The sequence below is a fragment of the Oncorhynchus kisutch genome, linkage group LG19 (genome assembly GCF_002021735.2).
Source record: "Oncorhynchus kisutch isolate 150728-3 linkage group LG19, Okis_V2, whole genome shotgun sequence".
Taxonomy (NCBI): Eukaryota; Metazoa; Chordata; class Actinopteri; order Salmoniformes; family Salmonidae; genus Oncorhynchus; species Oncorhynchus kisutch.
The window spans coordinates 47,775,575-47,796,874 of record NC_034192.2 but is presented as its reverse complement, the minus strand read 5'-3'; the positions used below and the strand labels follow the sequence as shown (position 1 = coordinate 47,796,874).

At 43.7% G+C, this 21,300-nt stretch overlaps 1 protein-coding gene across 1 annotated transcript in view; it reads right to left on the bottom strand.

Moving 5' to 3' along the window:
• LOC109910176 (ecto-NOX disulfide-thiol exchanger 2-like) overlaps positions 1-21,300 on the bottom strand; it is a 92,004-nt gene that overhangs the window by 2,588 nt on the left and 68,116 nt on the right. Inside the window, exon 10 of the mRNA XM_020509312.2 lies at positions 11,521-11,606. Coding sequence (XP_020364901.2) covers positions 11,521-11,606 — 86 coding nt within the window. The remainder of the gene's footprint in view (positions 1-11,520; positions 11,607-21,300) is intronic.

Genomic DNA, 21,300 nt, shown 5'->3' with positions numbered 1-21,300 from the left:
TTACGGACATATTAAATCAATCCCTATCCCAGTCTGCTGTCTCCACATGCATCAAGATGGGCCACCATTGTTCCTGTTCCCAAGAAAGCTAAGGTAACTGAACTAAATGACTATCGCCCTGTAGCACTCACTTCTGTCATCATAAAGTGCTTTGAGAGACTAGTCAAGGACCATATCACCTCCACCCTACCTGACACTCTAGACCCACTTCAATTTGCTTACCGCCCCAATAGGTCCACAGACGATGCAATCGCCAACACACTGCACATTGCCCTATCCCATCTGGACAAGAGGAATACCTATGTAAGAATGCTGTTCATTGACTACAGCTCAGCATTCAATACCAAAGTACCCTCCAAACACATCATTAAGCTTGAGACCCTGGGTCTTGACCCCGCCCTGTGCAACTGGTTCCTGGACCTCCTGACGGGCCGCCCCAAGGTGGTGAAGGTAGGAAACAACATCTCGACTCTGCTGATCCTCAACACTGGGGTCCCACAAGGGTGCGTTCTCAGCCCCCTTCTGTACTCCCTATTCACCCACGACTGCGATGCCATGCACACCTCCAACTCAATCATGAAGTTTGCAGACTACACAACAGTGTTAGGCTTGATTACCAACAACAACGAAACAGCCTACAGGGAGGAGGTGAGAGCCCTCGGTATGTGGTGTCAGGAAAATAACTTCTCACTCAATATCAGCAAAACAAAAGAGATGATCGTGGACTTCAGGAAACAGCAAAGGGAGCAACCCCCTATCCACATTGATGAGACAGCAGTGGAGAAGGTGGAAAGTTAAGTTCCTCAGTGTACATATCACAGACAAACTGAAATGGTCCACGCACACAGACAGTGTGGTGAAGAAGGTGCCACTACAACTCTTCAACCTCAGGAGGCTGAAAGAATTTGGCTTGTCACCAAAAACCCTCACTAGCTTTTACAGGTGCACAATTGAGAGCATCCTGTCGGGCTGTATCACCGACTGGTATGGGAACTGCACCACCCACAACTGCAAGGCTCTCCAGAGGGTGGTGCGGTCTGCACAATGCATCACATGGGGCAAATTACCAGCCCTCCAGGACACCTACAACACCTACAATATCTCGCATTGCTCATCTCATATGTATATTATGTAAACTATATCCTTCACTATCTATTTCATCTTAGCTGCTCTGTCACTGCTCATCCAAATATTGTATACTTATATATTCTTATCCCATTCCTTTACTAGATTGTGTGTATAAGGTTTTGTTGTGGAATTGTTAGATAATACCTGTTAGATACTGCTGCACTGTTGGATCTAGAAACATTTCAAAAGCATTTCGCTATACTCGCAATAACATCTGGTAACCATGTGTATGTGACCAATAACATTTGATTTGATTTGACAAACCCACACCTACAGTTGAAGTCAGAAGTTTACATACACTTAGGTTGGAATCATTAAAACTCGTTTTCAACCACACCACAAATTTCTTGTTAAAAAAACAATAGTTTTGGCAAGTTGGTTAGGACATCTACTTTGTGCATGACACAAGTCATTTTTCCAAAAATAGTTTACAGACAGATTATTTCACTTATAATTCATGGTATCACATTTCCAGTGGGTCAGAAGAGACATTACACTAAGTTGACTGTGCCTTTAAACAGCTTGGAAAATTCCAGAAAATGATGTGATGGCTTTAGAAGCTTCTGGTAGGCTAATTGACCTCATTTGAGTCCATTGGAGGTGTATCTGTGGATGTATTTCAAGGCCTACCTTCAAACTCAGTGCCTCTTTGCTTGACATCATGGGAAAATCAAGAGAAATCAGTCAAGACCTCAGAAAAAAATGTAGGTCTGGTTCCTCCATGGGAGCTATTTCCAAATGACTGAAGGTACCACGTTCATCTGTACAAACAATAGTATGCAAGTAAAACACCATGGGACCACGCAGCCATCATACCGCTCAGGAAGGAGATGCATTCTGTCTCCTAAAGATGAACGTACTTTGGTGCGAAAAGTGCAAATCAATCCCAGAACAACAACAAAGGACCTTGTGAAGATGCTGGAGGAAACTGGTACAAAAGTTTCTATATCCACAGTAAAACAAGTCCTATATCGGCATAACCTGAAAGGCCCCTCAGCAAGGAAGAAGCCACTGCTCCAAAACCACCATAAAAAAAGCCAGACTCCGGTTTGCAACTGCACATGGGTACAAAGATCGTACTTTTGGAGAAATGTCCTCTGATCTGATGAAACAAAAATAGAACTGTTTGGCCATAATGACCATCATTATGTTTGGAGGGAAAATGGGGAGGCTTGCAAGCCGAAGAACACCATTCCAACCGTAAAGCACGGGGGTGGCAGCATCATGTTGTGGGGGCGCTTTACTGCAGGAGGGACTGGTGCACTTCACAAAATAGATGGCATCATGAGGTAGGAAAATGTTGCGGATATATTGAAGCAACATCTCAAGGCATCAGTCAGGTTAAAGCTTGCTCGCAAAGCGAGTCTTCCAAATGGACAATGACCCCAAGCATACTTCCAAAGTTGTGGCAAAATGGCATAAGGACAACAAAGTCAAGGTATTGGAGTGGCCATCACAAATTCCTGACCTCAATCCCATAGAAAATGTGTGGGCAGAACTGAAAAAGTGTGTGCGAGCAAGGAGGCCCACAAACCTGACACAGTTACACCAGCTCTGTCAGGAGGAATGGGCCAAAATCCACCCAACTTCTTGTGGGAAGCTTGTGGAAGGCCACCCATTAATGTTTGACCCAAGTTAAACAATTTAAAGGCAATGCTACCAAATACTAATTGAGTGTATGTACACTTCTTACCCACTGGGAATGTGATGAAAGAAACAAAAGCTGAAATAAATCATTCTCTCTACTATTATTCTGACATTTCACATTCTTAAAATAAAGTGGTGATCCTATCTGACCTAAGACAGGGAATTTTTACTATGTCAGGAATTGTGAAAAACTGAGTTTAAATGTATTTGGCTAAGGTGTATGTAAACTTCTGACTTCAACGGTACATATGCAATAGCATCAAACTAGGATATAGTGTCACTTTAAAAAGGTGAGATTACACAAAACAATGACAGCAGGAAGCACTGTATCATTGTATACGGAGAAAAAACATTTGTAAGTACCAGATGGGTAAAACCCTGTCAGTATGTATTAAACACTATATCATGAAGATGTCAATGGTGTGTAATCTTTAACAATATAGTAGTGAATCATGAACACAGTAGATAAGTAGAGTGTAATGTAGTTAGTGGAGAATCCAGCGATGACTGTTGACAAAAATCTGTGGACTTGTTGTGTGGTGTTACAGAGAAGCAGCGGGGGAACAAAAACACCATCTGACCTTAATGGAAAACAAAAAACGGAGAAAAAGGAATGAGTCAGTGTGTTGATAAGTGCAGAGAGGTTGTAAAAATGGTCTATCCTCGGTTGCAACACACAGTACCGAGTTCTAAACTGCCTCTGAAAGCAATGTCAGCACAAGAACTGTTCATCGGGAGATTCATGAAATGGGTTTCCATGGCCGAGCAGCCGCATACAAGCCTGAGATCACAATGTGCAATGTGAAGTGACGACTGGAGTGGTGTGACTCTCGCCGCCATTGGACTCTGGAGCCGTGGAAACGCATTCTCTGGAGTGATGAATCACACTTCACCATCTGACAGTCCGACGGACTAATCTAGATTTGGGGGAAGCCAGGAGAACGCTACCTGCCGAATGCATAGGGCCAACTGTAAAGTTGTTGGAGGAGATTTAATGATCTGGGGCTGTTTTTCATAGTTCGGGCTAGGCCCCTTAGTCCAGTGAAGGGAAATCTTAACGCTGCAGCATACATTCAAGATAATTCTGTTTTTCCAAATGTGTGGCAGTTTGGGGAAGGTCTTGGGGAAGGTAGCGCTCTCCTGTTTGGGGAAGGTCCGTTCCTGTTTCAGCATGCCAATGCCCCCGTGCACAAAGCAAGTTCCATACAGAAATGGAAGAACTTGACTGGCCTGCACAGAGCCCTGACCTCAACCCCATCGAACACCTTTGGGATGAATTGCGACGATGACTGCGAGCTAGGCCTAATCAACCAACGTCAGTGTCTGACCTCACAAATGCTCTCGTGGCTGAATCAAATCAAGTTCCCGCAGCAATGTTCCAACATCTAGTGGAAAGCCTTCCCAGAACAGCGGAGGCTGTTATAACAGCAAAATGAGGACCAACTCCATATTAATGCCCATGATATTGGAATGAGATGTTCGACGAGCAGGTATCCACATACTTTTGGTAAAGTAGTGTATAAGAGTGCCTCCTCATGGAGGTGGCAGTAAGAGGAGTCATGCCTGAGGGCTTCATCATAGAGGTGACAGTAAGAGTAGTCATGTCTGAGGTCTTCATCGTGGAGGTAGCAGTAAGAGTAGTCATGTCTGAGGGCCTCCACATTGAGGTAACAGTAAGAGGAGTCATGTCTGAGGTCCTCATCATGGAGGTAGCAGTAAGAGTAGTCATATCCGAGGGCCTCCTCATGGAGGTGGCAGTAAGAGTAGTCATATCTGAGGGCCTCCACATTGAGGTAACAGTAAGAGGAGTCATGTCTGAGGTCTTCATCGTGGAGGTAGCAGTAAGAGTAGTCATGTCTGAGGGCCTCATCATGGAGGTAGTAGTAAGAGTAGTCATGTCTGAGGGCCTCATCATGGAGGTAGTAGTAAGAGTAGTCCTGTCTGAGGGCCTCCTCATGGAGGTAGCAGTAAGAGTAGTCATGTCTGAGGTCCTCGTCATGGAGCGAGCAGTAAGAGTAGTCATGTCTGAGAGTCTCCTCATGGAGGCAGTAGTAAGAGTAGTCATGTCTGAGGGCCTCCTCATTGAGGTAGCAGTAAGAGTGGCCATATAGTATATCTGAAGGCCTCCTTGCAGAGGTGTCAGTGAGTGTAGTGGTCATATGTGAAGGAGAGAAAAGACCAGAATCAATCTGACAGTCGAGAGCAGAGGAGTGCTGAGATCCCAGAAAGGCCCCTGAGGAGCCCGACGTGGAGACGGGTGTTTTAGCAAAGTGTCAGAATAAATAAAACCGCTCTGCTTCGTCAGGGAGAGACAGGAAGGATCCAGATGTAACAGGTCTCAGTGTCCAGGGAAATCACACTGAGACACTTCCACAAGAGCATTGGGATAATAGAGATATTCTATGTTAATGTCTATAGTACTGTAGCACTGGGAGATACAGAGATATCCTATATTCATGTCTATAGTACTGTAACACTGAGAGATACAGAGATATCCTATATTCATGTCTATAGTACTGTACCACTGAGAGATACAGAGATATCCTATATTCATGTCTATAGTACTGTACCACTGAGAGATACAGAGATATCCTATATTCATGTCTATAGTACTGTAGTACTGGGAGATACAGATTGATATCCTATATTCATGTCTATAGTACTGTAGTACTGGGAGATACAGAGATAAATAATATATTCATGTCTATTGTACTGTAGCTATGGGAGATAGAGATACAGTTGAAGTCGGAAGTTTACATACACTTAGGTTGGAGTCATTAAAACTAGTTTTTCAACCACTCCACAAATTTCTTGTTAAAAAACAATAGTTTTGGCAAGTCGGTTAGGATATCTACTTCATGCATGACACAAGTAATTTTTCCAATAATTGCTTACAGACAGATTATTTCACTTATAATTCACAGCATCACAATTCCAGTGGGTCAGAGGTTTACATACACTAAGTTGACTGTGCCTTTAAACAGCTTGGAAAATTCCAGAAAATTATGTCATGGCTTTAGAAGCTTCTGGTAGGCTAATTGACCTCATTTGAGTCAATTGGAGGTGTATCTGTGGATGTATTTCAAGGCCTACCTTCAAACTCAGTGCTTCTTTGCTTGACATCATGGGAAAATCAAGAGAAATCAGTCAAGACCTCAGAAAAAAAGTAGACCTCCACAAGTCTGCTTCATCCATGGGAGCAATTTCCAAATGCCTGAAGGTAGCACGTTCATCTGTACAAACAATAGTACGCAAGTATAAACACCATGGGACCACGCAGCCGTCATATCACTCAGGAAGGAGAGATGAACGTACTTTGGTGCGAAAAGTGCAAATCAATCCCAGAACAACAGCAAAGAACAACAGCAAAGGACCTTGTAAAGATTCTGGAGGAAACAGGCACAAAAAGTATCTATATCTACAGTAAAACGAGTCCTATATCGACATAACCTGAAAGGCCGCTCAGCAAAGAAGAAGCCACTGCTCCAAAACCGCCATAACAAAGACAGACTACGGTTTGCAACTGCACATGGGGACAAAGATCGTACTTTGGAGAAATGTCCTCTGGTCTGATGAAACAAAAATAGAACTGTTTGGCCATAATGACCATCATTATGTTTGGAGGAAAAAGGGGGAGGCTAGCAAGCCGAAGAACACCATCCCAACAGTGAAGCAAGGGGGGTGGCAGCATCATGTTGTGTGGGTGCTTTGCTGCAGGAGGGACTGGTGCACTTCACAAAGTAGATGGCATCATGAGGAAAAAATATGTGGATATATTGAAGCAACATATCAAGACATCAGTCTTGGTTAAAGCTTGGTCGCAAATGGGACTTACTTCCAGTTGTGGCAAAATGGCTTAAGGACAACAACGTCAAGGTATTGGAGTGGCCATCACAATGCCCCGACCTCAAACCTGACCTCAATCCTGTAGAACATTTGTGGGCAGAACTGAAAAAGCCTGTATGAGCAAGGAGGCCTACAAACCTAACTCAGTTACACCAGCTCTGTCAAGAAGAATGGGCCAACTTATTCACCCAACTTCTTGTGGGAAGTTTGTGGAAGGCTACCCGAAATGTTTGACCCAAGTTAAACAATTTAAAGGCAATGCTACCAAATACTAATTGAGTGTATGTAAACTTCTGACCCACTGGGAATGTGATGAAAGAAATAAAAGCTGAAATAAATCATTCTCTACTATTATTCTGACATTTCACATTCTTCAAATAAAGTGGTGATCCTAACTGAGCTAAGATGAGGATTAAATGTCAGGAATTGTGAAAACTGAGTTAAATGTATTTGTAAACTTCCAACTGTACATACTATATTCATGTATATAGTACTGAAGCACTGGGAGATACAGAGAGATATCCTTTCCTTGTGTCTACAGTACTGGAGCTCTGGGAGATAATAGGAAATAGCATACACTGTATCTGGAGGGAGTGAGAGGAGAGGAAAGTTAATGGCTTAGCATCAACCCCAACTCAAACCTGAAGCGGAGCCTGCATCAAGGGCCTGAAATTAGATGAGACTGCACAAGAAGACTTTGGCTGCACCATGGGACTCTGCCCGCACTAGGGGATTCAAGGCTGACTGAGCCAGGAGGCTCAAACTGCGCAGTGGGGCTCTGGCATACATCAGGCCCATATGTCAACCCAGTGGGGATGCTTAATCCGTGACATGGTGTGTGTGTTGGAGCGAGGAGACAGGACAGCTCGCTGTGTGTGTGTGTGTGTGTGTGTGTGTGTGTGTGTGTGTGTGTGTGTGTGTGTGCGTGTGTGCGTGCGTGCGTGCGTGGAGCAAGGTGCCAGGATGCCTCTATTTCTCAGCAGGTTGTGTGTGATGTGTGTGATAATGTATTGTAAGGGTGTTTTCGTACCTAGCCCTCATAAAAATAACCAATCTCAGGATATTTAAAGTGGACTCTGGGGTAAAACAAGCAAAATAACTTATCTTTGTGTTTACACTGCCCTAGCCTTTGAATGAGGACCCAACTCTACCCTCATGACCAAAAACACACATTGCTCTAAATGTCATAACCCTCTGAAGTCTTCAGTGGTCTTACAGTGGGGCAAAAAAGTATTTAGTCAGCCACCAATTGTGCAAGTTCTCCCACTTAAAATGATGAGAGAGGCCTGTAATTTTCAACTATGACAGACAAAATGAGGGGAAAAAATCCAGAAAATCACATTGTAGGATTTTTAATTAATTTATTTTCAAATTATGGTGGAAAATAAGTATTTGGTCAATAACAAAAGTTTATCTCAATACTTTGTTATTTACCCTTTGTTGGCAAGGACAGAGGTCAAATGTTTTCTGTAAGTCTTCACAAGGTTTTCACACACTGTTGCTGGTATTTTGGCCTATTCCTCCAAGCAGATCTCCTCTAGAGCAGTGATGTTTTGGGGCTGTTGCTGGGCAACAAGGACTTTCAACTCCCTCCAAAGATTTTCTATGGGGTTGAGATCTGGAGACTGGCTAGGCCACTCCAGTACCTTGAAATGCTTCTTACGAAGCCACTCCTTCATTGCCCGGGCGGTGTGTTTGGGATCATTGTCATGCTGAAAGACCTAGCCACGTTTCATCTTCAATGCCCTTCCTGATGGAAGGAGGTTTTCACTCAAAATCTCACGATAAATGGCCACGTTCATTCTTTCCTTTACACGGATCAGTCGTTCTGGTCACTTTGCAGAAAAACAGCCCCAAAGCATGATGTTTCCACCCCCATGCTTCACAGTAGGTATGGTGTTCTTTGGATGCAACTCAGCATTCTTTGTCCTCCAAACACGACGAGTTGAGTTTTTACCAAAAAGTTATATTTTGGTTTCATCTGACCATATGACATTCTCCCAATCTTCTTCTGGATCATCCAAATGCTCTCTACCAAACTTCAGACGGGCCTGGACATGTACTGGCTTAAGCAGGGGGACACGTCTGGCACTGCAGGATTTGAATCCCTGGCGGCGTAGTGTGTTACTGATGGTAGGCTTTGTTACTTTGGTCCCAGCTCTCTGCAGGTCATTCACTAGGTCCCCCCGTGTGGTTCTGGGATTTTTGCTCACCGTTCTTGTGAGATCTTGCGTGGAGCCCCAGATCGAGGGAGATTATCAGTGGTCTTGTATGTCTTCCATTTCCTAATAATTGCTCCCACAGTTGATTTCTTCAAACCAAGCTGCTTACCTATTGCAGATTCAGTCTTCCCAGCCTGGTGCAGGTCTACAATTTTGTTTCTGGTGTCCTTTGACAGCTCTTTGGTCTTGGCCATAGTGGAGTTTGGAGTGTGACTGTTTGAGGTTGTGGACAGGTGTCTTTTATAGCGCTTTAAGATGCTTCAGTTTGATCCTCCTGATGTAATGGAGGTGATGGAGGTAATTGGTCATTTAAAGATATCAGCAGCAGGTCATGATGATATTGGTGCCTCTTTGGTGAAATCAGTGTCTTCCTCGATTACTGAGCCTCTAACGTATATCTTCACCAAATCTATGCAAACTGGTATTGTTACTGAAGATTTGAAAATTACCGAAGTTATACCCCTCTATAAATCTGGGATCTTTAACAAATTATCGTCCAATATCTGCACCACCATGTTTTTCTAAAATTGTCACGACTCCCACCGAAGTTGGCTCCTCTTCCTGTTCGTGCGGCGCTCGGCGTCGCCGGTCTACTAGCCGATCCCCTTATCCTTTTCTGTTTGTTTGGTCTTATTGGTTGCACCGGTCTCTTATTTCGTTTCTTGATTCATGTCTATTTAAGCCTGTTAGGCCGCCTATTTTAGTGCGGGATTGTTTTTCTGTTAGTCAGGTTGTGCGTGTTGTGTTCCTGTCCATTTGTGCCCTGTGTTGGGTTGGACTATTTTCTGTTGATTTTTCGCCCGTTGTTTTGGGCGTTGGTTTTGGGAATCCTAATAAAGTCGGTTTCCCCAGTATCCTCTGCTCTCTGCATTTGACACTGCACCCACCACTCCAGGCGTTTGTGACAAAAATCCTAGAAAAATGGTGGATAAGAAAATGTTGAAACATTTAAATCAACACTGTATTCTATATGAGCACCAATAAGGTTTTCGTAAAACCTACTCCACAGATATGTCTCATCTGCAACTTGTGGATAAAAGCTTTACAGCCCTTGACAACAATGAATACGCTCTTGGAATCTTTTTAGATTTATCCAAAGCATTTGACACGGTTGATCATGAAATATTACTCTCTAAATTGTATTATTAAGGTTTCCATGATTATATATATTATTTATTATATAATTATGTTTATGATAGAGAACAATGTGTTTATGCAAACGGCTGTGCATTTACCAGGGTCAAGTCATCCTGCAGTGTGCCACAGGGTTCTATAATTGGACCTTTGTTATTCCTAATTTATATAAATGACCTTGCTGCTGTGTCTTCTACCGTACTTCCCCTTCTCTTTGCTGATCACACCAATTTGATTTTATTGCACAAGAATGTTGGTTCACTAATTAATGAAGCCAACTCAGGTATGGCCACATCTTTGGAATGGTGTCAGATAAACAAATTATCTTTAAATGTGAAAAAAATCTAACTTTATTGTATTCACTAGTAAGAATAAGAAATATTGTAAAAAAAAAAAATTGGTGGTAATGAAATGGAACAAGTCACATCCACTAGATTCCCCCGAGTTCTAGTTGATGAAAAGTAATCCTGGAAAGATCATATTCAATTTGTCATAAATATTAGTGGTTTGGTTCATCAGGCTTGCTTCCTAACTCTTTACTATAGCTTAATGTATCCATATCTCATTAACTATAATATTGTCTGGGACAGGACATAGGACTCCTACCAACACAAATAACTCATCATACAGCAAGACTTAGCCACCACTTGTCATTACCTGGCTCCATCTACACCTTTGTTTAAAGAAACTCAATTTCTTGTTTATTTACGACATTCGTGTATGCCAATTATGCATTTTCATCTACAAATACTCATACTTAGACAGTTTATCTAAACCCTTCAATGGATTCTTCCAGGTTAATTCTGAAATCCATCTATTTAACACAAGACACTGCAATAACCTTCACCCTCCCCATTGCCGCACCTCACATAGTCAATTCTCTTTCAGATACAAAGGTACCATACTCTGGAATTCTTATCTTCACATTGCCACAACCTCATCATCCCTAAATAACTTCAAGCGAACACTAGGGGTCAGCCTGACTACCCAATAATCCCAATAATATTTATTGTATAACTGATAGAACAAACTTTTTTGTGTACCTAAAACCAAAAAACCTAATTTTGCGAGTTTACTTCAGCTATTGGTGGTCCGAGTCCTCTTTGTATTCACATTGCTATGTTTAGAAAGGAATCAATATCTTTTCCCAACATTCTCTCAATGCACTCTGGATTTTTACAAGGACAAGCCATTCCATCAAAACATGTTATCTAACAGCTAGATATACACTACCGTTCAAAATGTTGGCATCACTTAGAAATGTCCTTGTTTTTTAAAGAAAAGCCATTTTTTTTGTCAATTAACATAACATCAAATTGATGAGAAATACAGTGTAGACATTGTTAATGTTGTAAATCCTTATTGTAGCTGAAAACGGTTGATCACTGGCAGCTTCATGTGTGGCAGTGTGTGTGTGTGTGTGTGTGTGTGTGTGTGTGTGTGTGTGTGTGTGTGTGTGTGTGTGTGTGTGTGTGTGTGTGTGTGTGTGTGTGTGTGAATGTGTATGTGTATGTGTGTGTCAGTGTGTGTGTGCCAGCAGTACCTTGGTGTCCAGCTGCTGTAGGTAAGAGAAGATGTATTCGATGCTGGCTCCAAATGGGTGGACATGGAGGAATGTAGAGATGATCCCTGAGGAAGAACAAACAGAGACATCAATACAGCTGTCAATCAAACTGGAATACCATATTAACATGTAGTTTAATTCTCAAAAACTACAACCCTACAATCATATGTACAAACACCTCAATTCAGTCTGAGTGTTGATTTACCCATCTGTCCAAAATGAAAGCCAGCGAGAATATGCCATCCAATAGACATCAAACTGTATTCTATTAACATATAGCTAACATACAACTGACCTACAGCTAACCTAGCGCGTCATCTTCTATGCTCGGATAGGGCACGTATGCTCGGATATGCTTACCCGTGACATACAGTGCATTCGGAATGTATTCAGACCCCTTCACATTCTCTACATGTTGTTACGTTACAGCCTTATACTAAAATTATTTAATAAAAAATGTTCCTCATCAATCTACACACAATACCCCATAATGACAAAGTGAACTGAGCAATCGGGGGAGAAGGGCCTTGGTCAGGGAGGTGACCAAGAACCCAATGGTCACTCTGACAGAGCTCCAGCATTCCTCTGTGGAGATGGGAGAACCTTCCAGGAGGACAACCATCTATGCAACCATCTCTGCAGCACTCCACTAGGCCTTTATGGTAGAGTGGCCAGTTGGAAGACACTCCTCAGTAAAAGGCACATGGCAGCCCTCTTAGAGTTTTGCCAAAAGGCAGCTAAAGGACTCTCAGACCATGGGAAACTAGATTGTCTGGTCCAATGAAACCAAGACTGAACTCTTTGGCCTGAATGCCAAGCATCTGGAGGAAACCTGGCACCATCCCTACAGTGACGCTTCACAAATCCTCAACTGGCCGCTTCATTAAATAGTACCTGCAAAACACCAGTCTCAACATCAGCATTGAACGGTAGTGTAGATAAATGTAACATTTTTGTTTATTTAAAAAATATATATATTAGCAAACATTTCTAAAAACCTGCTTTTGCTTTGGCATTATTTTGTATTATTTTATAGCATGAAGGTTGAACATAGCTGAATAAAATAGAAAGGATATTTTCTCCAAGTGATTTCCAAGGATGTGTACACATGTGGATATTCTGTGTTGAGTGGAGAACAAAGAAACAGGTTATATATACAACTTTAGTTGTGATACGAACACTGAGCTATATGTTTAGATATTTATACATTTTAAGGCTAAATGATGCGACTAAAGAGGATTTGATAAAAGTCGTATGAAAGGCATGAGCTCTGATTTGTTTCTTGTGCAGGTTGCACACACTTCATCAGTATCTCATTCACAATTTGACAAGCACTGATAATATTCTCACCAGACCTTGAATTTCTCAGTGGCATCCCCCTTGTGTGGCCATAATGCCCCCTAAAAAAATCCATTCCTTTTGCTGCCAAATTGGCCATTGTGCCCTTGGTGTCATGACTTCCGCCGAAGTCGGTCCCTCTCCTTGTTCGGGCGGTGTTCGGCGGTCGACGTCACCGACCTTCTAGTCATCACTGATCAATGTTTCATTTTCCATTGTTTGTGTCATGTCTTTCTTCACACATGGTTCCAATCCCATCAATTACATGTTGTCTATTTAACCCTCTGTTTCTGCTCATGTTGTTGTTGCAGATTGTTTTGATTGTATGTGATGTGCTATTTAGTGTTGGTGTGCGACGGGTTTTGTACCCACTTTGATATTTTGTACATTTTGGTTGATTTGGAGTTTTGTCAGCATTTAATAAACAACTCCGTTTACACCAAGTTCGTTCTCCTGCACCTGACTTCCCTGCCACCAACACACAGCCCTTACACTTGGGATGAATATAATAATTATATTATAATAATAATGAATAATTATAATTCCCATCTCAGCTAAGAAGACAGACACATGGGGGGGGGTGCAACTGTCCCTCTTATCGAATTTCGAGGTGCATATTGAGGCTCAACATCAGCATTGAACGGTAGTGTATATAAATGTAACATTTTTGTTTATTTAAAAAAATATATATATTAGCAAACATTTCTAAAGACCTGCTTTTGCTTTGGCATTATGAGGTATTGTGTGTAGATTGATGAGGAAACAACTGTAAAGTAATAACGCTGTAGTGATAAAATGTGGAGGTCAAGGGATTTGAATACTTTCCGAATGCACTGTATTTAGTGATGCTTCGCCTAGAAGCCATTGATGCAGACCTTTGGAACATCTACATTTTAAAAAGTAGAATAAATATAGCCTACACCGTCACAATAAATCCATAATTTATTATACACAAGTCTAAAGAAACATGAAGAAAATGTAGTCTATTTCAGAAGAACAGAATAGCATGCTCTGAGTTGTCCTTATGTTAGGCCATGATATGGTTATGCCATATGGCTGTGGGCTACATATTGAAGATGTTATGCTATGTGACCAAAAGTATGCTCGGCAAACATCTCATTCCAAAATCATGGCATTAATATGGAGTTGGTCCCCCCTTTGCTGCTATAACAGCCTCCACTCTTCTGGGAAGGCTTTCCACTAGATGTTGCATCATTCCTGCGGGGACTTGCTTCCATTCAGCCACAAGAGCATTACTGAGGTCAGGCACTGATGTTGGGCGATTAGGTCTGGCTCGCAGTCAGCATTCTAATTCATCCCAAAAGTGTTCGATGGGGTTGAGGTCAAGGCTGCATTTCTGTATGGACTTAGCTTTGTGCACGTGGGCATTGTCATGCTGATAGAGGAAAGGGCCTTCCCCAAACTGTTGCCACAAAGTTGGAAACACTGAATGGTCTAGAATGTCATTGTACGTATGCTATAGCATTCAGATTTCCCTTCACTGGCCTAGCCCGAACCATGAAAAACAGTCCCAGACCATTATTACTCCTACACCAAACTTTACGGTTGGCACTATGCATTGGGGCAAGTAGTGTCCTGGCATCCACCAAACCCAGATTCTTCCGTCTGACTGTCAGATGGTGAAGTGTGATTCATCACTCCAGAGAATGCGTTTCACTGTTCCAGAGTCCAATTGCGGTGAATCTGTCCAATTCCGACGCTTGGCATTATGCATGGTAATCTTAGGCATGTGTGCTGCTACTCAGCCACGGAAACCCATTTCATGGAGCTCCCGACCAACAGTTGTGCTGACGTTGCTTCCAGAGGCAGTTTGGAACTTGGTAGTGAGTGTTGCAACCGAGGACAGATGATTTTTACGTGCTTCAGCACTCGGCGACTCCCGTTCTGTGAGCTTGTGTGGCCTAACACTTTGCGGCAGAGTCATTGTTGCTCTTAGCTGTTTCCAATTCACAATAACAGCATTACTGTTACATACACTTGACCGGGGCAGCTCTAGCAGGGCAGAAATTTGATGAACTGATTTGTTGGAAAGGTGGCATCCTATGACGGTGCCACGTTGAAAGTCACTGAGCTCTTCAGTAAGGCCATTCTACTGCCAATGTTTGGCTATATGGCGATTGCATGGCGGTGTGCTCGATTTTATACACCTGTCAGTAATGAGTGTGGCTAAAATGCCGGTTCCACTCATTTGAAGGGGTGTCCACATACATTTGCATATATAGTGTAGAAGATTTAGCCTAATTTTGTCAGCCAACAAGCTGAGTAGGCCTAACGAACAGCAAAATCACTAGCCTATGTCAATCTAGTACAAAAGTTGACCTATTCTATTGATCAACTTATAACAATAAATAAATATTCCAAAACATACTTTACAACAGTTGTGGGATGAGATAGATCCCAAATTAATACAACCACTTACATCAAAACATTTTTTTTTAAACAATGAGGCTGATGCATTGGGGCACTTCGTTCCAAGATGGCGTAGCAGTAAGTCGTCCTGTCCTGTCGTGTCCCTGTATTTATCGTTTCTTTTTCGTTTTTTACATATTTTTACATATTTTCTCCACATATCTCTTTGAAAACATTTTGCTAAACCCTAAGCTTCCAAATACTCTCCTGCAACCCGACTCACCCAATGTAGCTATTTTTCCTAAATTCCTAAAGTATTTATATTTACTTCGGGACCCCTCAACTGAAGCTAGCCAGCTAACCAGCGGGTATGCTAGCGGTCTTCAGCTAACCGGTCATCAGCTAACCTGTAGTTCGGAAAGCTCTCGCCTGTTCGTACAACGCGACTCTAACCAGAGCATAACGGACCTATTTATTTTTCATCCCTGGATTCATCCCCGGATTCCCACCGCAAACGGAACATCTTTCAGCTGGATTTTTCAGCAACTAGCTATCTAGCTAAACCGCAACCCCGGATTACTCCTGGCTAGCGTTTCCACCCACTTAGCTTGAAGCTAGCCCGGCCGTAGCACCTGTGCTACCACCGTAGCATACTCCTGAGCTACAATACCCGGGCCCACGACCGGTCTATCGATGTCATCGCATGAAGAGGAATAAACAGACTCACCCCATCGCGACGTCCCCCAAAGGCTAACTCTCTAGCCCTCACTATCTCCCTGCTTGCTAATTCGGCCTGCTAACTGCTAGCTTGTCCAGCTCCGGTCCGCTAACTTCTACCTTGTCTAGCCCGGGCCTACAAACTGTTAGCTTGTTAGCACAGGCCTGCTAACTGCCTGAATCGCCGCGTCCCAAACGCTCACCGGACCCATATTTACTTTCTCTCTTTTGACTTTTAATTTGTTTATACCTTCCGGAAACCTGCCTCACCCAATGTGATACGGAATCGCTATAATTTTTTGATTTTTAGAACACACTCAAGAACCTCCAGAAGCTAACCAGCTAACTAGCTACAAGCTATTTAGTCATTGTTAGTTTTTTTAAACCTGGATAACACTCGCCAGTCCAGCTTCCCTGCCCCATCCACCGCTGCCCCCTGGACACTGATCTCTTGGCTACATAGCTGATGCACGCTGGACTGTCCATTAATCACGGTACTCCATTCTGCTTGTTTGTTTTATCTGTTGGCCCCGTTGCCTAGTCTACGCCATTTTACCTGCTGTTGTTGTGCTAGCTGATTAGCTGTTGTCTCACCTACTGTTTTAGCTAGCTTTCCCAATTCAACACCTGTGATTACTGCATGCCTCGCTGTATGTTTCTCTCAAATGTCAATATGCCTTGTATACTGTTGTTCAGGTTAGTTATCATTGTTTTAGTTCACAATGGAGCCCCTAGTTCCACTCTTCATGCCCCTGATAACTCCTTTGTCCCACCTCCCACACATGCGGTGACCTCACCCATTACTACCAGCATGTCCAGAGATACAACCTCTCTCATCATCACCCAGTGCCTGGGCTTACCTCCGCTGTACCCGCACCCCACCATACCCCTGTCTGCGCATTATGCCCTGAATATATTCTACCATGCCCAGAAACCTGCTCCTCTTATTCTCTGTCCCCAACGCTCTAGGCGACCAGTTTTGATAGCCTTTAGCCGCACCCTCATACTACTCCTTCTCTGTTCCGCGGGTGATGTGGAGGTAAACCCAGGCCCTGCATGTCCCCAGGCACCCTCATTTGTTGACTTCTGTGATCGAAAAAGCCTTGGTTTCATGCATGTCAACATCAGAAGCCTCCTCCCTAAGTTTGTTTTACTCACTGCTTTAGCACACTCTGCTAACCCGGATGTCCTTGCTGTGTCTGAATCCTGGCTCAGGAAGGCCACCAAAAATTCAGAGATTTCCATACCCAACTATAACATCTTCCGTCAAGATAGAACTGCCAAAGGGGGAGGAGTTGCAGTTTACTGCAGAGATAGCCTGCAAAGTAATGTCATACTTTCCAGGTCCATACCCAAACAGTTCGAACTACTAATTTTGAAAATTACTCTCTCCAGAAATAAGTCTCTCACGGTTGCCGCCTGCTACCGACCCCCCTCAGCTCCCAGCTGTGCCCTGGACACCATTTGTGAATTGATCGCCCCAAATCTAACTTCAGAGTTTGTTCTGTTAGGTGACCTAAACTGGGATATGCTTAACACCCCGCCAGTCCTACAATCTAAGCTAGATGCCCTCAATCTCACACAAATCATCAAGGAACCCACCAGGTACAACCCTAACTCTGTAAACAAGGGCACCCTCATAGACGTCATCCTGACCAACTGGCCCTCCAAATACACCTCCGCTGTCTTCAACCAGGATCTCAGCGATCACTGCCTCATTGCCTGTATCCGCTACGGAGCCGCAGTCAAACGACCACCCCTCATCACTGTCAAACGCTCCCTAAAACACTTCTGTGAGCAGGCCTTTCTAATCGACCTGGCCCGGGTATCCTGGAAGGACATTGACCTCATCCCGTCAGTTGAGGATGCCTGGTCATTCTTTAAAAGCAACTTCCTCACCATTTTAGATAAGCATGCTCCGTTCAAAAAATGCAGAACTAAGAACAGATACAGCCCTTGGTTCACCCCAGACCTGACTGCCCTCGACCAGCACAAAAACATCCTGTGGCGGACTGCAATAGCATCGAATAGTCCCCGTGATATGCAACTGTTCAGGGAAGTCCGGAACCAATACACGCAGTCAGTCAGGAAAGCTAAGGCCAGCTTCTTCAGGCAGAAGTTTGCATCCTGTAGCTCCAACTCCAAAAAGTTCTGGGACACCGTGAAGTCCATGGAGAACAAGAGCACCTCCTCCCAGCTGCCCACTGCACTGAGGCTAGGTAACACGGTCACCACTGATAAATCCATGATTATCGAAAACTTCAATAAGCATTTCTCAACGGCTGGCCATGCCTTCCGCCTGGCTACTTCAACCTCGGCCAACAGCTCCGCCCCCCCCCGCAGCTCCTCGCCCAAGCCTCTCCAGGTTCTCCTTTAACCAAATCCAGATAGCAGATGTTCTGAAAGAGCTGCAAAACCTGGACCCGTACAAATCAGCTGGGCTTGACAATCTGGACCCTCTATTTCTGAAACTATCTGCCACCATTGTCGCAACCCCTATTACCAGCCTGTTCAACCTCTCTTTCATATCGTCTGAGATCCCCAAGGATTGGAAAGCTGCCGCAGTCATCCCCCTCTTCAAAGGGGGAGACACCCTGGACCCAAACTGTTACAGACCTATATCCATCCTGCCCTGCCTATCTAAGGTCTTCGAAAGCCAAGTCAACAAACAGGTCACTGACCATCTCGAATCCCACCGTACCTTCTCCGCTGTGCAATCTGGTTTCCGAGCCGGTCATGGGTGCACCTCAGCCACACTCAAGGTACTCAACGATATCATAACCGCCATCGATAAAAGACAGTACTGTGCAGCCGTCTTTATCGACCTTGCCAAGGCTTTCGACTCTGTCAATCACCATATTCTTATCGGCAGACTCAGGAGCCTCGGTTTTTCGGATGACTGCCTTGCCTGGTTCACCAATTACTTTGCAGACAGAGTTCAGTGCGTCAAATCGGAGGGCATGCTGTCTGGTCCTCTGGCAGTCTCTATGGGGGTGCCACAGGGTTCAATTCTCGGGCCGACTCTTTTCTCTGTGTATATCAATGATGTTGCTCTTGCTGCGGGCGATTCCCTGATCCACCTCTACGCAGACGACACCATTCTATATACTTTCGGCCCGTCTTTGGACACTGTGCTATCTAACCTCCAAACAAGCTTCAATGCCATACAACACTCCTTCCGTGGCCTCCAACTGCTCTTAAACGCTAGTAAAACCAAATGCATGCTTTTCAACCGGTCGCTGCCTGCACCCGCATGCCCGACTAGCATCACCACCCTGGATGGTTCCGACCTAGAATATGTGGACGTCTATAAGTACCTAGGTGTCTGGCTAGACTGCAAACTCTCCTTCCAGACTCATATCAAACATCTCCAATCGAAAATCAAATCAAGAGTCGGCTTTCTATTCCGCAACAAAGCCTCCTTCACTCACGCCGCCAAGCTTACCCTAGTAAAACTGACTATCCTACCGATCCTCGACTTCGGCGATGTCATCTACAAAATGGCTTCCAACACTCTACTCAGCAAACTGGATGCAGTTTATCACAGTGCCATCCGTTTTGTCACTAAAGCACCTTATACCACCCACCACTGCGACTTGTATGCTCTAGTCGGCTGGCCCTCGCTACATATTCGTCGCCAGACCCACTGGCTCCAGGTCATCTACAAGTCCATGCTAGGTAAAGCTCCGCCTTATCTCAGCTCACTGGTCACGATGGCAACACCCATCCGTAGCACACGCTCCAGCAGGTGTATCTCACTGATCATCCCTAAAGCCAACACCTCATTTGGCCGCCTTTCGTTCCAGTACTCTGCTGCCTGTGACTGGAACGAATTGCAAAAATCGCTGAAGTTGGAGACTTTTATCTCCCTCACCAACTTCAAACATCAGCTATCTGAGCAGCTAACCGATCGCTGCAGCTGTACATAGTCTATTGGTAAATAGCCCACCCTTCTTCACCTACCTCATCCCCATACTGTTTTTATTTATTTACTTTTCTGCTCTTTTGCACACCAATATCTCTACCTGTACATGACCATCTGATCATTCATCACTCCAGTGTTAATCTGCAAAATTGTATTTATTTGCCTACCTCCTCATGCCTTCTGCACACATTGTATATAGACTCCCCCTTTGTTTTCTACTGTGTTATTGACTTGTTAATTGTTTACTCCATGTGTAACTCTTTGTTGTCTGCTCACACTGGTATGCTTTATCTTGGCCAGGTCGCAGTTGCAAATGAGAACTTGTTCTCAACTAGCCTACCTGGTTAAATAAAGGTGAAAAAAAAACAGATCAGAACATTTAGCTATTTCTTCACATTATGAGCATGGGAATGAGCACATACAGTATCAGTAGGCTATAAGCACGAATGTTCTAAAATGTTATCAATTAGCAGGAAAACACTGCTCTCAAAAGTGACCACAAATGCGATTATGCATATAATGCTTTATTATAAAGGTGCATTTTTATGGTGAAAATAATATTTTTTTATTTTTTTACAAACTCGAAACTCACGTGCCGCCTATGTATGCAAATTAGGATCTAGACTAGTTGTAAAGCGGATTAATGTGATTCATTTTAAGAAGTTATTTGGCCACTTTAGGTGTGATACAAACCTTATCAAAACATATAGGCCTATGGGCTAGGCTACATGAGGTGTTGGACTAAAAAATACGGAATGCGCTGTTTCTTGCCTTAACCAGCTGGGCATCATTCATATGTGACAATAAACTCAGCAAAAAAAGAAACATACTCTCACTGTCAACTGCGTTTATTTTCAGCAAACTTAAGCAAAAGTTCCACAGACATGTGACTAACAGAAATGGAATAATGTGCTCCTGAACAAAGGGGGAGGGGGGGTCAAAATCAAAAGTAACAGTCAGTATCTGGTGTGGCCACCAGTTGCATTAAGTACTGCAGTGCATCTCCTCCTCATGGACAGCACCAGCTCTGCACCATTTGCCAGTTCTTGAGTCCTTGCTGTGAGATGTTACCCCACTCTTCCACCAAGGCACCTGCAAGTTCCCAGACAATTCTGCGGGGAATGGCCCCTGCCCTCACCCTCCAATCCAACAGGTCCCAGATGTGCTCAATGGGATTGAGATCCGGGCTCTTAGCTGGCCATGGCAGAACACTGACATTCCTCTCTTGCAGGAAATCACGCACAGAATGAACAGTATGGCTAGTGGCATTGTCATGCTGGAGGTTCATGTAAGGATGATCCTGCAGGAAGGGTAACACATGAGGGAGGAGGTCTTCCCTGTAACGCACAGCATTGAGTTTGCCTGCAATGACAACAAGCTCAGTCCAATGATGCTGTGACACACCGCTC